This window comes from Danio aesculapii, chromosome 24 (assembly GCF_903798145.1).
Source record: "Danio aesculapii chromosome 24, fDanAes4.1, whole genome shotgun sequence".
In the NCBI taxonomy this organism is placed as follows: Eukaryota; Metazoa; Chordata; class Actinopteri; order Cypriniformes; family Danionidae; genus Danio; species Danio aesculapii.
In genome coordinates this window covers 23,950,076-23,967,432 of record NC_079458.1, presented here as the reverse complement: position 1 = coordinate 23,967,432, position 17,357 = coordinate 23,950,076, and the positions used below count along the sequence as shown (strand labels likewise).

The following is a 17,357-nucleotide window of genomic DNA, read 5'->3' as shown; positions in this document are numbered from 1 at the left end:
GGGGGAACATTTTGAAGCCCTTCCCCTTCACACTGCATTTCAAGGGCCAAGGGGAAGGGGTAGAGGTACAAAAATAGAATTGGGATTGGGCCTACAGTTTATCTGTCATCTCTCTCTTTTGGTAGTATATATATATATATATATATATATATATATATATATATATATATATATATATATATATATATATATATATATATATATATATATATATACGTGAGTTTTTTGAAACCAGATCTAAATTTACCGGGAATGGCTGGGGAGAAAAATTATCCCAAGCAGGCAGCGGGTGAACAGAGGCGGAATATACTGCAGACACGTAGGGTGTGGAATAAAACCTGGCGGGAGTGGGGCTAAAAAATTAGTCCCAAACAGACCTCTACTGGGTGCCGACAAATTTACTGGCCTTGTATGAAAGCATTTATATATAGCCGTGTGAATGGTTATCATTTTAACATCAATCAAAGCTTCTTCAAAACACTTTTTCTATTTTAATATATAGATATTGTTGTCTTGTAAACATACCCTAAATCATATAGCTTGGGAACTGTATGAAGGTGAGAAAAAATATATAAGTTAATATATATATATAATATATAAGTCAAGTTTTTGACTGTAAATATCACTTTAAATGTCAATGATTCATCTAAATCATAAAATCTATCAAGGTCAAATAGTTAACTAAATAACAGTCATAAAATAATACAAAGACATACCTATAATACAGTATCAGTGACAAAATTAATACAAAATCATTATAACACACTCTTAAAAATAAAATGCTCCTCCGTGATAGCGTAGTACAGGGGTTTCCAAACTCGGTGTCCTACAAAGTGTAGCTCCAACTTGCCTCAACACACCTGCATAGAAGTTTCTAGTATACAGTTGAAGTCAGAATTATTAGTCCCCCTAAATTATTAGCCCCCTGTTTATTTTTTATTTTATTTTCAATTTCTGTTTAACGGAGAGAAGATTTCATCAACACATTTCTAAACATAATAGTTTTAATAACTCATCTCTTATAATTGATTTATTTTATCTTTGCCATGATGACAGTAAATAATATTTGACTAGATATTTTTCAAGACACTTCTCTACAGCTTAAAGTGACATTTAAAGGCTTAACTAGGTTAATTAGGTTAACTAGGCAGGTTAGGGTAATTAGGCAAGTTATTGTATAATGATGGTTTATTCTGTAGACTTTTGAAAAAAACGAATAGCTTAAAGGGGCTAATAATTTTGACTTTAAAATGGTTTTTAAAAAATTCAAAACTGCTTTTATTTTAGTCGAAAATAAAACAAACAAGACTTTCTCCAGAAGAAAAAATATGATCAGACATACTGTGAAAATTGCCTTGCTCTGTTAAACATCATTTGGGACATATTTAAAAAAAGAAAAACAACACCAAAGGGGGGCTAATAATTCTGACTTCAACTGTATATGGGAATGAAAAGTTTCTATGGACTTAAAAGATTCTCCATGGATCCATTGATGCCAATATTGCAGCTTTATTTTTAAGAGTGTGTAGCAGATGTCTATCAGGTCTGAGTTTTACCGAGGTTTATCTGCAGAAGAAGTCGGCCTCTTCTCAACTCCAAGGTGATGTAGTCTCCCTGTTGACCCTCTCCGTGCAGAATCACCCCTTCACTCTCAGATGTTTTAAACTTCAGGGCTATCACGTCCTTCAGAATCTTCATCTTCTTCATTTTGAAGCGGTAAGAGATCACCCCCTGCCCATCAAAATTAATCACATCTGCCCCTGTTGACGTGAGAGAAGAAGACAGGAGGAAGAGAAGAGATTAGCGCCTCTGAGGTGACGGAGTGTCGTGCTCGTTTTTGGCTAAATGATCGCTTGAGTGACTGTTCTTTAGATTGCCTGGACAAAAAAAAGCATGGTGAAGTTCACAGATAAACTGCGGCTGGGATCAGGTGATAAACTACAGTGAGGAGGCAGAAAATTGCAGCCGGCTATTACCTGCTGACAAAGCCTTTCTGTTTATTGCGCGGTGGAGGAGGATTTTTGATCCCTGTCAGGGCTTGAAATGATGCGCACCGGAAGTTATGAATGTAAATTCCGTCGGTTTCATCTCCTGCACTGACACCACATAACCTTTGGATATATTACACAAGCTCACAGTTTTCCTGATGGCACTTGATTGCTTTTGCGGAGTGTCTTTATATCATTCAGAAGCTGTGTGAAATCTGCGATCGGCATGAGCGGGTAATTATGGAGAGCAAACTAGGAAGAGAAAAATACAGAAGCCACCGTGTTCCCTTCTACCAGTAAGACCATAGTGTCGTGTTTATTCTCGTGCTTTATCATGGAGAGATTGATTTGGTTTGATCTATGCTTCATTAAAATGGAAATTATGGACTTGGTTTTGTGGTTGGTGGCTGTATTAAATTTTAAATTAAAAAAACGCTTGGAATGGAAGTAATAAAAAATAAATACATTTAAAATAGATGTAATTATAAATTAAAAATAGCATATCTTCTTGAGAAATGCAATACGCAGCAAAAGACATAGTTACAACAATTAATTTCATAGTAAATACAAAATAAGAATAAGTGATCATTTTAACGTTATAATTTGTTAAATTATCCAATAATAGTCCATGGGAAATCCAAAATTACAATGTTTATTTTGCCAGCGCACATTGTTGTTAGAATTATTGACAATATTGGCTACAATAATTTTCGGCCAACAGTCAAACTATGCGTACACCTTTTTGACTGCATACTTTTCGTTGCAACCCAGGATCATTCTGAAAACGTAGTCCCGTGGACGTTTCTGGAGACCACTAAATACATCCTGGGAGGTACGTATGGCTGCATTTAGTTTTATAAGCGAACGCTGCAGGCGGTGTGACGTCGTTCTTTTTGCCGCTTACCAGCTGACCGCATACCTCCATGTGGAGGGTTTTCCCACCACAACCAGTTTCTCCAGATGCAGAGAGGAGTTGACCACGACGACGGCGACCGGGGAAGAGCGGTTCCACAAATCAGGTAAGACAAAAACAGAATCCAAAAAATAAAATGAGCGAGTGAATAAACAGGGTTGAGAATACGGTGAAAATCTGAAAACGTGGCAAAAATCAGACGAGGGCTTTTCTTTTTCTGGACTGCTTTTGTAAACCGTCGGTTGGGTTCGCTCAACCGTCGGTTGGCCGGTCGCCCAGTCAATCATTCAGTCAGTCAGACGGACAGCAGTCGTCCGGCAGCGGTCTCTGGTGGGTTTACGCGAGAACAGCGCGGGCGCAAACAGTGCAGGTGCGAGCGCAAAGAGACATTTGAGATATGAAAAAGCGCACACAGTGGCCTCTCGCGGATTCACGAAAACAAAAACTGCAGCCATATGTACCTCCCGGGACGTATTTCACGGCCTCCAGAAACTACGTTTTCAGAAAGAGCCTGGGTTGTTTCTATCTGTGCCTACTTGTGTGTAATGTGTAGAATATTGTTTTGCTTTTTTGGAAGATGTTGTTGTATTTTGCACTGTCTGGAGCCAGCCCCTAAGCTTTTCACTCATCATAGTACACATGCTGCTGATGATGTGACAATAAAAGTGATTTGATTTGATCTGATAGTAGAACATTTAATCCGTACAAGAAAAAAAATTGTTTTATGCTCGATCAAAGTCTGACTATTTGCATAGAAACGACGGCCCTTTTCTTATAACATCAGTGGTTATAGTATTAATCACACCCCTCATAGTGTTAGTTTGCTTTGAGGGAATGATTCGCAAAAAAGAAAGCCCCACTGCCTACTCAATATTAGGTCCGATTTTATATTAAGTGGCCTTAACTACTAAGTACTTAAATTTAAATATATATTTATACAATGTACTCCATGTGTTCAAAATGTATTGTAGAACCCTTCTGGTGGTCTTAATGTGGGATACAGGTAAGGTTAGGGAAAGGTTTAGGCTTATGGCAGGTAGTTTTAAGGTAAAAGTGTAAGCATAAATATATATAAAGGTATATAAAGGTTATATAAAGGTTTTTAATAAAGTTCAATGTAAAAACATATATTTACACAATAAGTACATTGTAACAAATTATTAGTGGAACTATAGCTAAGCAGGGCTTTGCCCAGTCAGTACCTGGATGGGAGACCACATGGCAAAGCTAGATTGCTGCCAGAAGTGGTGTTAGTAAGACCAGCAGGGGGCGCTCAACCTGCGGTCTGTGTGGGTCCTTAACGCCCCAGTATAGTGATGGGAACTCTATACTGCTCAGTGAGCGCTGTCTTTATATATATAATAAGACCGAGGTTAAACCGAGGTCCTGACTCTCTGAGGTCATTAAAAATCCCAGGATGTCCTTTGAAAAAGAATGGGGCTTTAACCCTAGCATCCTGGCCAAATTTGCCCACTAGCCTCTGTCTATCATGGCCTCCTAACCATCCCTGTATCGTAATTGGCTTCATCACTCCAATCAGCTGGTGTGTAGAGTGTGGTCTGGAGTAATATGGCTGCCGTTGTGTCATCCAGGTGATGCTGCACACTAGTAGTGTAACAGATCACAAATCTCACGGTTCGGATCACATAATGGTTTTTTAGTCATATATCGGACCATTTTTTTGCATCAGCCAAATAGGAGAGGAGACCAATGTAATTTGCTTTCTATTTATTACAAAAACAGCACTGCAGGACACTTTGATTTTAACAAACAGAACTTAGAACCTGTAATTTTATTTAAAATAAAATGAAGAAATAATCAGCTGAATAAAAATGAATTGTAAAACATTCAGTACTGTGAAAGAAATCAGTGTTACTACTACTGTTGCTGATAACGCTAAATGTATAAATCTAACATTATAATTTGTCCAACCCATATTAATTTTTAGTCTCATTTTCACTAAATGACTCAGATATTCACTCATAAAACTTCATGTTTCATTGCTGATGTGTCATTTTTGAAGAATTATTCAGTGGAATTATGTTTTTGATGGCTGGTTGTCACACCCATTTGTTAAAATGATGTAATTGCTGCCTGTAAAACTTTCATTTTTAAGCATCATTAAAAATTATGGTGATTTTAAACTTTAATGTAAATATCAGTGGTTATCTAAACTATAAACTGTTATACCAGTACTTCTGTGTTATTTGACTGATAGTAACTTCATAACTAACTCAAGAGACTAAAGACTGAATCTCTTTCTTGATATTTGCATTTTCAGATTTGAATGCACCAATTCAAATGATTAATAAACAAATGCAAATCGCCATCAATAATGAGTTATGTTGCGTGGGTGTTGAGATCCCGATCTTTTAATGATTAATCGTACAGGTTACACTGAATGTATTGATGCAGGCTAAACAAGTAGTGACAGAAAACACCTTTAATGAAACCCACAGCATCCTGAATAACCTGCCACAACTTCTTCCGTCATCATTATATTTTACAGGAAAGCCTAAATGCTTTCATACATGTGATCTGAATGACAATAGAGGTGATCTCTCTGTGACTGTTACAAATTTAGGATTAACCTACCAGTAAAAAAATGTATTAATCCAGGGGTCATGTGCGTTTCAAACCATGGTTTGTGATCTGTACGAATCATGGATCAACCGTGATCTGTTACACCCCTACTGCACACTGGTGGTGAATGAGGAGATTTTCCCCAAAAAATGTGTAAAGTGCTTGGAGTGTCCTGAAAAGCACGTAAGGAATTATTATTATTATTATTATTATTATTATTATTATTATTATTATTATTATTATTATTATTATTATTATTATTATTATTATTATTATTATTATTAATTTCAGTGTTAGTAAGGCCACTTAACTATAAAATATTCAGTTGGAGGTACATCAACATACTGAAATAAAAGTTTCAGCAACTTCCGGTTCATGCAGACTTTAAAATAAGTTAAGCATGCTCAACGCTAGTTTTCAGTTAGTATTACATGTTGTAAGTTTAAATGACTTTTCTTAACTTAAAAATTTAAGGCAGCAAATTATTGTTTACAGTGTTGATAAAATACATTATTTAGCATATTTATCTATATAAATTATTTATAGAGCTATTTATTTATTAAATTATTGTTTCTGTTTTTATTTTCATTATTTAAAAATATACATTTACACACTGTAAAAAAATGGCCGTGATTTCAACGGTAAAAAAACTGTAAAAATACAACAGTAAAAATCCGTAACCTGGTTAACAGTAACAGTACAGTTTCCTTAATATATACGGCGAATAACCGTAAATGGACTTTCCCAGAATTCTCTGCATGGCACATCACTTTTTATGGTTTTTGTTGACATTACTATGGACCTCTTTAGTTGTTTCCCCATCAGTTATGTACATTAGAGATTTATGCTACATCTAATGCTGAAAAACAATGTTTATTTCATGATTTTAATTTTATGCGTGTTACCATACTGTTTAGTAGCTGTGTGGATGACATTAAGCACCTTATACACTGATACACTTTTCTGCTTGTGGGAGAAGTTGTTTGTGATGAGTATTGGTTCTTTATGTAACTTCCTCATCACCACCTGAATATGGCTGTGTTAACGTGTCTGTTATGAAGCGGACAGGAGACAGAGGTAAGGAAACGTTAGGGTGTTTATTAAATGACAACAAGGAGCACATGAAGGATAGCCAGGAGGATCAGGAATGATGTTGGGGTCTTTTCCTCCGTGGCTGGGTAACAGGAATACACGAGGATGGACAGCACACACCAGATACAGCTGACAGAGGATGACACAGACTTGGAAGGACTGGAAGACAGGACGATTCGGGTGGACCAGGAAGACTAGGAGGAATACAAAGAGAACAGGTAAGTAAAGCGTTTGTTTTAGCTGAGGATGACTACGCTGAGTGGTCGCTCAGTTGTCCGCTTTCGTCGAGACGAGCCCGGACAATGAGCGACTGGAGTGCTGTGCTTTTATCTGGTGCTCGTGAATGTGATGCAGCTGTGTGCTCATTAGAAGTCAGGTGATGGTGATCTTCGTGAGTGGGGATCGTGAGAGCCTGACCAATCCGTGACAGTACCCCCCTCCCCAGGGCCCGCTCCTGAGGGCCGACACCTCCGACGCCGTGGTGGTCTCCCTCTGCCTCTAGGCGCTGGGAACTCAGGGTGGCTCTCATGAAACTCCACCATGAGACTAGGATCGAGAATATCAGCTCTGGGAACCCATGTCCTTTCTTCGGGGCCGTACCCTTCCCAGTCCACCAGGTACTCCAACTGGCCACCACGACGTCGGGAACGCAAGATCTCCTTCACTGCGTAGACGGCTCCTTCTTCTAGGAGCAGTGGAGGAGGGGGTTCCTCTTCGTGGTCAGGCTCTGTGGAGGGAAGAACAGGATCGTGATAGGGTTTCAGGAGTGATACGTGGAATGTAGGGTGAATACGGTAGTGAGAGGGTAATTGTAGTTTGTAGGTGACGGGGTTAACCTGTTCCACGATGGTGAAGGGACCAACAAATCGGGGACTTAACTTGCGAGAGGGCAGTCGCATGCGTATGTCCCGGGTGGATAGCCACACCTTTTGTCCGGGTGTGTATCTGGGTTCTTCAGACCTTCTTCTATCGGCGGTTACCTTGCTTCGACGGACTGCCCTCTGCAGATGTTGATGAGCCTCGTCCCAGACTCTCTCGCTCTCCCGGAACCAGTGATCCACTGCGGGGACATCAGATGGTTCGCCATCCCAGGGAAAGAGCGGTGGTTGGAAGCCCAGGACGCACTGGAATGGCGTGAGTCCGGTGGAGGGTTGCCGCAGTGAATTTTGGGCATATTCTGCCCAGCCCAAATACTGGCTCCAGGAGCTCTGGTGACCACTGCAGAAGGTCCTCAGGAACCGTCCCACCTCCTGAATCTTCCTCTCTGTCTGCCCGTTGGTTTGGGGATGATATCCAGAAGAGAGGCTGACGGCCACACCTAGGAGCTTGAAGAAGGCTTTCCATAGACGTGAGATGAACTGTGGACCTCTGTCCGACACAATATCTTCTGGAATACCAAATGACCTGAAGACTTGATTAAAGATATTGTCGGCTGTTTCAAAGGCTGTGGGAAGACCTTTCAGAGGGATTAGTTTGACAAACTTTGAGAATCTATCTACGATGACTAGAATACAGGTATTACCTTCTGACGAGGGGAGGTCAGTGATAAAGTCCACTCCTAGGTGTGACCAGGGACGGTTCGGAATCGGCAAGGGATGGAGCTTTCCAGCGGGTAGATGACGTGGGCTCTTGGATTGGGCACAGTCCTTACAGCCCTGAACATATTGCCTCACATCCCTTGCCATGTTTGGCCACCAGAATCGTTGGGATACTAGCGAGAGAGTATTGTTGATCCCTGGATGTCCAGTGCCTAGCGAGGTATGTAAGGAGTGGATCAGATCTACCCGGTGTTCAGGTGGTATGAACTGCCGATGAGGAGGGCATCCCGGCGGAGCAGGGGCTTCCGGAGTGGCAACGACTGGAGGAGCGTTCCAGGTGATCGGACAAATGGAGATGTGTTCGGGAAGAATCTTCGTTGGGAGTTCTTCATGATCGTGATGCTCGTGTAAACGAGAGAGAGCGTCTGCTCTTAGATTCTTGGGTCCTGGACGATAGGAAATGGAGAAATCAAAACGTGAGAAGAAAAGTGACCATCTGGCTTGACGTGGACATAGTCTCTTGGCCTCTTTGATATATTGGAGGTTTTTGTGATCTGTGATCACCTGGAACGGATGTTTGGCTCCCTCCAACCAGTGACGCCACTCCTCCAAGGCTAGCTTGATTGCTAGAAGCTCCCTGTCTCCTATGCTGTAATTCTGCTCCGCCGGGCTCAACTTCCGAGAGAAATAGGCACAGGGATGCAGTCGGGGCGGTGTATCATGATGTTGGGATAATACTGCCCCGACGCCGGTGGTGGATGCGTCCACTTCCACCACGAAAGGAAGATTTGGGTCAGGATGAGTCAGGAGTGGGGCCCTTGTGAACTCCTTCTTAAGAAGGCGGAAGGCTGCGGCTGCTTCTTTGGTCCACTCCAGTCCTTTGGGTTTACCCTTGAGGAGATTAGTGAGAGGTGATGTAATCCTGCTGTAGTCCTTGATAAACCGTCTATAAAAGTTAGCAAACCCAAGAAACCTCTGGAGCTCCTTAATGGAAGTGGGTTCTGACCAGGATAGAACAGCCTCAATTTTCTTCCCATCCATACGTATACCGGTTTGGTCAATGATGTATCCCAAGAAATGAATCGACTTCTGGTGGAATGAGCATTTCTCCGCTTTGAGGTAGAGGTGATGTTCTCTCAATGTGTGTAGGACCTCCGCAACGTGTTGGCGATGTTCGGCCTCACTCCGGGAGTAAATGAGGATGTCATCTATGTACACTATTACAAAGTGGTGAAGAAACTCCCGGAGGACTTCATGAATGAAGTTTTGGAATACGGAGGGGGCGTTGACCAGACCGTAAGGCATGACCTCATATTCATAGTGGCCAGTAGGGGTCACGAATGCTGTCTTCCATTGGTCCCCCTCACGTATTCTTATCAGATTATACGCGCTGCGGAGGTCCAATTTAGTGAAGACTTTAGCTTCTCGGAGCTGTTCCAAAGCGGCTGGTACCAGAGGAAGGGGATATCGGTATTTTACTGTACCGTTATTTAGGACCCTGTAGTCGATGCATGGACGCAGCCCTCCGTCCTTCTTGGCCACAAAGAAGAAGCTTGAGGCGGCTGGTGATTTTGAGTGACGTATGTACCCCTGACTCAGAGCCTCCCTTATGTAATCTTCCATTGCCTGATTCTCTGGAAGCGAGAGCGGGTAGATCCTACCTCTTGGCAACTGGGCATCTGGAACTAGGTCGATCGCGCAGTCCCATGGCCGATGCGGCGGTAGCTGGGAAGCTCTCTTGGGGCAGAAGACATCATGAAAGGAGCTGTACTCCTTAGGAATGTGGATAGACTGCTTCTCAGGAGGACTCTCGACCGATGTTGTAAACAAAGAAATGGGGTTCCGACCTTGAAGAGGGAGATTTGGAAAACAGGTAGGTGTACATCCAGATCCCCATTTCTTTATCTCTCCTGTGCCCCAAGAGATGATGGGATCGTGCTTCACCAGCCACGGGCGCCCTAGAATGATGTCCATATTTGCACCCTCCAGAACCAGAAATTGAATCCTCTCTTGATGTAACAACCCCACTTGAAGAAGGATGTCTTCGCATTGTCGATGGATACGGGTCGAAGATCGAGTGCACTGGGTTATCGGTTGTATCTGGTATATATGCGAGGACGCCTCAGTACGTAGGTGGAGTTGACGACAGAGGGATTGGGAGATGAAGTTCCCTGCTGACCCGGAGTCGATGAGGGCTGTGACAAGGAGAGAAATAGAGGCAGTAGTTATTTGTACGGTGGTAGTAAGTGGTTTACATTGTTCAATATTCGTACTGAATACACTCACTGAAGTCCGAATGGGACGAAGGGGACACTCCATACGGGTGTGTCCACTGACACCGCAGTATAGACACAGACCCCGGGTCAGCCTCCTCTGTCGTTCCGCTGATGTCAGTCTTCCAGACTCTATTATCATGGGTTCTGGTTCTGGAGAGGCTGTTGACTCAGGCGATTGGAGGAGTGCAGACGAGGGGGTGATGGTGTCCTGTTGATAGGAACGGAGACGATCGGAACATCGGAGAGAATGTTGGATGAATCTCTCCAGACCCATAGTATCATCTAATGTGGCCAGCTGGATTCGGAGAGTGGGTTCCAAGCCGAGCCGGTACGTGGTCAACAACGATCTCTCATTCCATCCACTTGCAGCTGCTAGAGTGCGAAACCGGAGAGCATATTCCTGTGTAGATAGAGTACCTTGCCTTAGATGATACAGCTGCTCTCCAGCGGCTACTTCCCCATCAGAACGTCCAAACACCTCTTTGAAATACTCCGTGAAGGTAGTGATGGAATTCATGACCGGCCCGGCTTGGTTCCAGATCGTCTCAGCCCATTTAAGTGCAGGCCCAGAGAGTAGTGATACGATGTAGGCGATCTTTGACTTATCTGTGGGATATAGAGAAGGTTGCATTTCGAATATGAGGGAACATTGTAACAGAAAACCATTGCACTCCCCCGCTCCGCCTGAGTAGGGCGCTGGTCGGGCCATGGGACTGGAAGGAAGGGCCGAAGAAGAAACTGTGGAGGCGGAAGTGCTCGGTGCTGGTGGTGCGTTGGAAAGTGGAGCTGGTGGCTGTAGAATCCGCTTCAACTGGTCCACCAGCTCTTGAAAGTGATCGGGGGTGCTCATGTTGTCGTCGTTATTGGTCCGGGCTTCTGTTATGAAGCGGACAGGAGACAGAGGTAAGGAAACGTTAGGGTGTTTATTAAATGACAACAAGGAGCACATGAAGGATAGCCAGGAGGATCAGGAATGATGTTGGGGTCTTTTCCTCCGTGGCTGGGTAACAGGAATACACGAGGATGGACAGCACACACCAGATACAGCTGACAGAGGATGACACAGACTTGGAAGGACTGGAAGACAGGACGATTCGGGTGGACCAGGAAGACTAGGAGGAATACAAAGAGAACAGGTAAGTAAAGCGTTTGTTTTAGCTGAGGATGACTACGCTGAGTGGTCGCTCAGTTGTCCGCTTTCGTCGAGACGAGCCCGGACAATGAGCGACTGGAGTGCTGTGCTTTTATCTGGTGCTCGTGAATGTGATGCAGCTGTGTGCTCATTAGAAGTCAGGTGATGGTGATCTTCGTGAGTGGGGATCGTGAGAGCCTGACCAATCCGTGACAGTGTCTATCTGTGTAACAAAAGATGTGTAGATGTTGGTAATTCAAAATACAGACATATTACCTCTATAACTTAATGAAATACGGTATTATCCTGTAAAAATGAGAAATTACTTTTACGGTTTGTACTGTATTTTTAACTGTAAAATACTGGCAACCACAGCTACCGTTTTTTTGCTGTAAATTTTACAAATTTATTTTTTACATTGTATACAAGAAACCAAATAAATCAAATAACCACTTAAATCACTGTAATGCTAAAATATATATTTTATTTTAAAGAAGCTTTCACTTTATTTAAAAAATAGAAAGATTATGACAAAGCAATATATTATGCTTTTTCATTTTTTATATATATTTATATTATAATATAAATAGCAATAATTATGCTAATCAACATAATAAATTGATTTATGGATGGCGGTTCAGAAAACACACAAAATGAATACACATGAAGTGTTATTTTCAAGTCAGCCAGCGAATATGATATTTCTTTCCATTATATAAATGGATCGTTCATCCGTTGTATGCATTCCTGAGGCATGTAAAACCAATTTACATTTATCAGCTTCAATTACCAGTGTAAATTGTGAAATGATGCAACAACTTCAATTGTTTAACATGAACAAAGACGACGAGAATGTGCGTTTAGTGTAATCTGTCACGTACAAAACCACTAGGGAATGCCTGTAGCATGTAACGTCATCTGTGATTGCACGTGCACGTGTGTGTGTGCACGCATTTGTGTCTAGAGTATGGTCTGCATGTGGAATTAATTCAATTCTCTCCATGCACCCTGCTGAGGACTGATTACTACACTAATGCATGAGTATGTGCGCTATGTCTGGCCAGTTGCTCTACCACTCTTCTTTTCTCTCTCTCTCTCTCTCTCTCTCTCTCTCTCTCCCTCCATTGGCAATCCCCTTCACCTCCATCACGAATGCATTCATCCGTTCTCGCCCGATCAACAAGGTCAGAGCGCTGCATTCAGCGCTGCATTCATTCTCATTCTGTGCTTCATCTCTAGTGCAGGTCTTGCTTATCTAACTCTCATTCTTTGCCTCTATGCTTCCTGAGAAGGGCTATCTCTATTCCTTTACTGCACATCTTATTTATTTTCACTCAACAGTCAGTGCATTTCCGTGTCTGAAAAGAAAGTGACTGATGGAAAAAGGGGGACGAAAATGTTTTTGTACTTTCTAATAATTCTTTGTTTTGGAACATGGTGACTGGTAATAATTTTAGGATGGCCATTAGCTCACTGGGTGGGATTAGATGGTCACTCCTTGGTTCAAGCTGGTCAATAATATCTCTTTTTTGGCAGTTTGAGGGCTGGTTTGGAAATGCAGCCTAGTTCCAAATTGGTTATTTGCCTTTTGACACCCAAAGCAATGGCTTTGAAGTAAGAAAAGTGCAATGTGTCAGTTATTTTGACACACAAATGTTTTCATAGAGCTTTGATGACAGTTGAACCACTGGCATAACATAGAATGTTTTCAAAATGCTTATAGATCATTTTCTGCACTTTGAACATTTCAGGACTATTGTTGATTATGGAGGATGAGAGAGCTCTCAAATTTAAAATATCTTAATTTGTGTTCCGAAGATGAACTTAAGTCTATTATTGGGTGAACTAACCCTTTAATTTGTGCTAAAAAGAGTTGATCTGTATTTTCTGGATCAGATTCAGCCTTGAATTGTAAGTTATGGTATAACTTTTTCATTACACACTTGAGGTATTTAGCCAATCACAAAAAACTGTACACTGCCTGACAAAAGTCTTTCATCGGTCCTAGTTGTAAAAGCAACAAATAATAACTTGACTTCTAGTTGATTGTTTGGGAAAAGTGGCAGAAGGTAGATTTTTCAGATGAATCATCTGTTGAACTGCATTCCAATCATCACAAATGCAGCAGAAGTCCTATTGGAACTGTCATGGACTCAGGATTATCACAGTATTCAGTCAAGTTTGGTGAAGAGAAAATCATGGTTTGGTAATACATTCAGTATGGGGGCATGTAAGAGATCTGCAGAGTGGGTGGCAACATCAACAGCCTGAGGTATCAAGACATTTGTGCTGCTCATTACATTACAAACCACAGGAGAGGGCAAATTTTTCATCAGGATAGCGCTTCTTCTCACTTCAGCCTCCACATCAAAGTTCCTGAAAGCAAAGAAGGTCAAGGTGCTCCAGGATTGGCTAGTCCATTTACCAGATATGAACATTATTGAGCATGTCTGGGGTGAGATGAAGGAGGAGACATTGAAGATGAATCCAAAGAATCTTGATGAACTCTGGGAGTCCTGCATGAACGTTTTCTTTGTCATTCCAGATGACTTTATTAATAAGTTATTTAAGTCATTGCAGAGATGTATTGATGCAGTCCTCCAAGTTCATGTTAATCATACACAATATTAATTCCTTTTTCACTGCACCATTACTTTATATTCTATACTGTACATTATTTATATTTATTTAAGGTATAAAATAAGACCTTACTGTCCTAATAAAACAATTAAAAATCAAAGCATGATCATATTTTATTTTAGGCTTTTGCCTTTCATAAAGGCCACTTCTGATACCAAATGATCCTCTTGAAGTCAAGTTATTATTTGTTGTTCCTAAAACTTGGAGAGGTGACAAGACTTTACAGGTAGTGTATTGCTGGCCATTCAGGGAACACAGAGCTTTTCAAACAGATGAGCTTTGTAAACATTTTATAATGGCGTCAAAATCGCAGAGCAAGGACGAGCAGTAATACTGTGTGGTATGTGGAAAATAAGGCTTTTTTACTAAACAATATAATGTTATTTTAGTAACATCATTTGACCCTTTTTAATCCTGTAAGCAAGTTTAAGATGGTCATTACTTTAGGATTTCAGTTGATTTAAGCTGGCCAGTAACTGTAAACAAGTTACGATTGTCATTAAGCTGGTATAAATAGTCATTATCTTGTTTAGAATCAGGTTCGAAGCCAGCCTATTGAAAAAGGTGGTTCTTTTCGCTCAAAAACTGTACTTTTTTGCAGGTAGTCGCTTCATTTTCAATTCTATTAAGGTTAAAATACTGCGTTTTAGTGATATTTTAAGCGCTAAACATTGCTGGATTAGCTTGTCGGATGGTGACCACACTTTTTGATGTACCAAACAAATTTCCTACAATTTTGTCGAAGTGCTTACAATATTATTTGACTATGAAGTGTATATTTACAAATGTGCAGTTAAACTGTAGGCATTTTTTGTATTATAAAGAAATATAAAAAAAGACTTATTTTTAAAATACAAATTTATTATCATCGATTACTAAAAACAATTAGAAATCTGTTAAAACTTATTTTAAATTAAAAACTGTTGCCTATAGGCAACTAACATATTGGCCAGCTTATTCAATGTTCCTCAGTCAGAATTTGGCCATTTGAATAATTAAAAATTTTATTAATCTTAAAGCCTTTTTCTATCAGTTATTTTCAGAATTTATGATGGCATAGTAGTCAAAATTGGCACAAATGGGCTTATGTAGGGGCCAAATTGTGGACTACAGGCCTGAGGATTGTTATTTCTTGGTTCAAGTTAAGTTTGACATTAGCTAGTGTAAGACCATTTTTAATTGGCCATTAACTATCATAAACTAGATTAGTCTGGTCAGTAGCTGACCTTGTGTTAAGATGGTTTAAACTTGTTACTGTTGTTGTTTTTCCCGCAGGTCAACGTGAATCAGCTAATCACCAGTTTATAACAGAAACAAGCTACTATGTTCCCAAACACAACTACCAATTTAATCAAGATTTTCCAGCAGGCTGAAAATGCTCTTCTTATTTATTTATTCCTCCCTACGCTCTCATAAACAACCGTTGGAGAAGCAGCACGTCTTTATCGGCATCAGTGATCACCAGCACGATCTACATGACGGAGGAATATGAGCGCTTTCACCAGCACGGAGCAATGTGGATGAGACGCTTTCTGACAGGAAAATCAGTGCAGCCAAACCCCCCCTCGGCTCCTCACGAGCCGGAAAACAGCTGAGGAATGATACGTATCTAAAGCTACCAGGCTTCATTCATACTTGTCATAAACACAAACATTCAGAAGAGTCAGGCGTCAGGTTTGTTTATGCTATCAATATTTCAACGGCGGTATAAAAAAAAAAAAAAATGTCTACTATGCTGCAGTTTTATCCATCTCTGGGATATTATTTGTAATCCCCCCCCCCCCCCTTGAATAAACAAACTAGCAATTGTTGGAGCGAAATTCATTATTTAAGATGGTTCTTCTGGTCTGGGGTTAAATGACAGATGATTCCATCACTGTAATGAGAGAACTGAGTGTGATAGTTTTTTAAACCAATTGTGGGGGTGCTAATTGAAAATTGTTATCATGATCGATTGGCAACACTTAATGTAATGAAAGTGATGAATTCGTCAAGGCTACATTCCAGAAAACAGAGCATGTTGATAGTTCTTAGATGTCATTTTCGTTCCTTGCTGGTGAAATTACAATATAATAAAAGGCTAGATTGAATATGAATGAAAAAGAATACCAATGCACTGAAGCATGTGGAACGATAATGTAATTAATTCAAAGATGTGGCCTGTAGGTGTGCTCACATTCTGGATATTTTTGACCCTCTCTGGAAGCAGCTACAGCCACTCATATGCTTTTTAAATCCACGATTTGCAGTGACCGATAGCTTTCAAACAAATGAAAATCCTGCAAAACTGTCTATATGAAATGATTAAATATAATAGCTTATCCTTAAACTATAACAACAGTTGAGTACATTTTATCAGTAAATTCATTCATCCAAAAATTCCCAAGGAAGTCATTAGTCTATAAAGCTGTACCAGAATAATGTTGCAATGTGGAATTTGGGAACATGGTAGCCACTGATTTCCATTGTATTACTATTGTGTCAATGGCAACCAGTTTCAAATATTCTTCAAAATATCATGTTCAATAGGGCTGTACAATTCTGACTATTCTGACTCACAATTTATTATTATTTTTTTTTTGCTTAAAATCAAGATCGTTATTTTCTCACAATGCTGTAGATGTAAAATAAAGGTTAATATACATAGGCTATTATTGTTATTTCTCAAACATATGGTAAAACAACAATAATATTAGGCCTATGTGTAGCTCTACTGATTGTTTAAATTATGTGTGCACTCTCCATTTCACTTTCACTCCCAAGTGTACTCATGTCATGGCGGGCGTCTCTTTGAGAAAAGATTTTAAAAATAAAATAAAATAAAAACAAATTATACCTCCATAATCGTGTAGCCCTAATGTTCAAAATAAAAAAAAAAAACTTTTGAATGTTTGAAACCCCAGCAAATGATTAGTAAGTTAACATCTTTGGATGAACTATCCCTTTAAGTGAAATGCTGAAAACACACACTGTAAAAAAAAATAATGGGTTCCACACAATTCCTTCATGTTGTCCCAATACAAATCAATTAGGTTACTTAGTTTGAGTCAGTTGGCATATCTGTGTGGAGTTAACATGTTCTCCCCAGTTTCCTCTGGGTGCTCCCGTTTCCCCCACAGTCCAAAGACATGCGCTATAGGTGAAATGAATAAACTAGATTGGCCGTAGAGTATGTGTTTAATTGCAAGATTGTAT

General features: G+C 40.4%; 1 protein-coding gene across 1 annotated transcript in view; it reads right to left on the bottom strand.

Annotated features, from left to right (window-relative positions):
- cntnap2a (contactin associated protein 2a) overlaps nucleotides 1–17,357 on the bottom strand; it is a 765,137-nt gene that overhangs the window by 438,682 nt on the left and 309,098 nt on the right. The window contains exon 5 of the mRNA XM_056451014.1: nucleotides 1,557–1,760. Within this exon, the coding sequence (XP_056306989.1) occupies nucleotides 1,557–1,760 (204 nt within the window). The remainder of the gene's footprint in view (nucleotides 1–1,556; nucleotides 1,761–17,357) is intronic.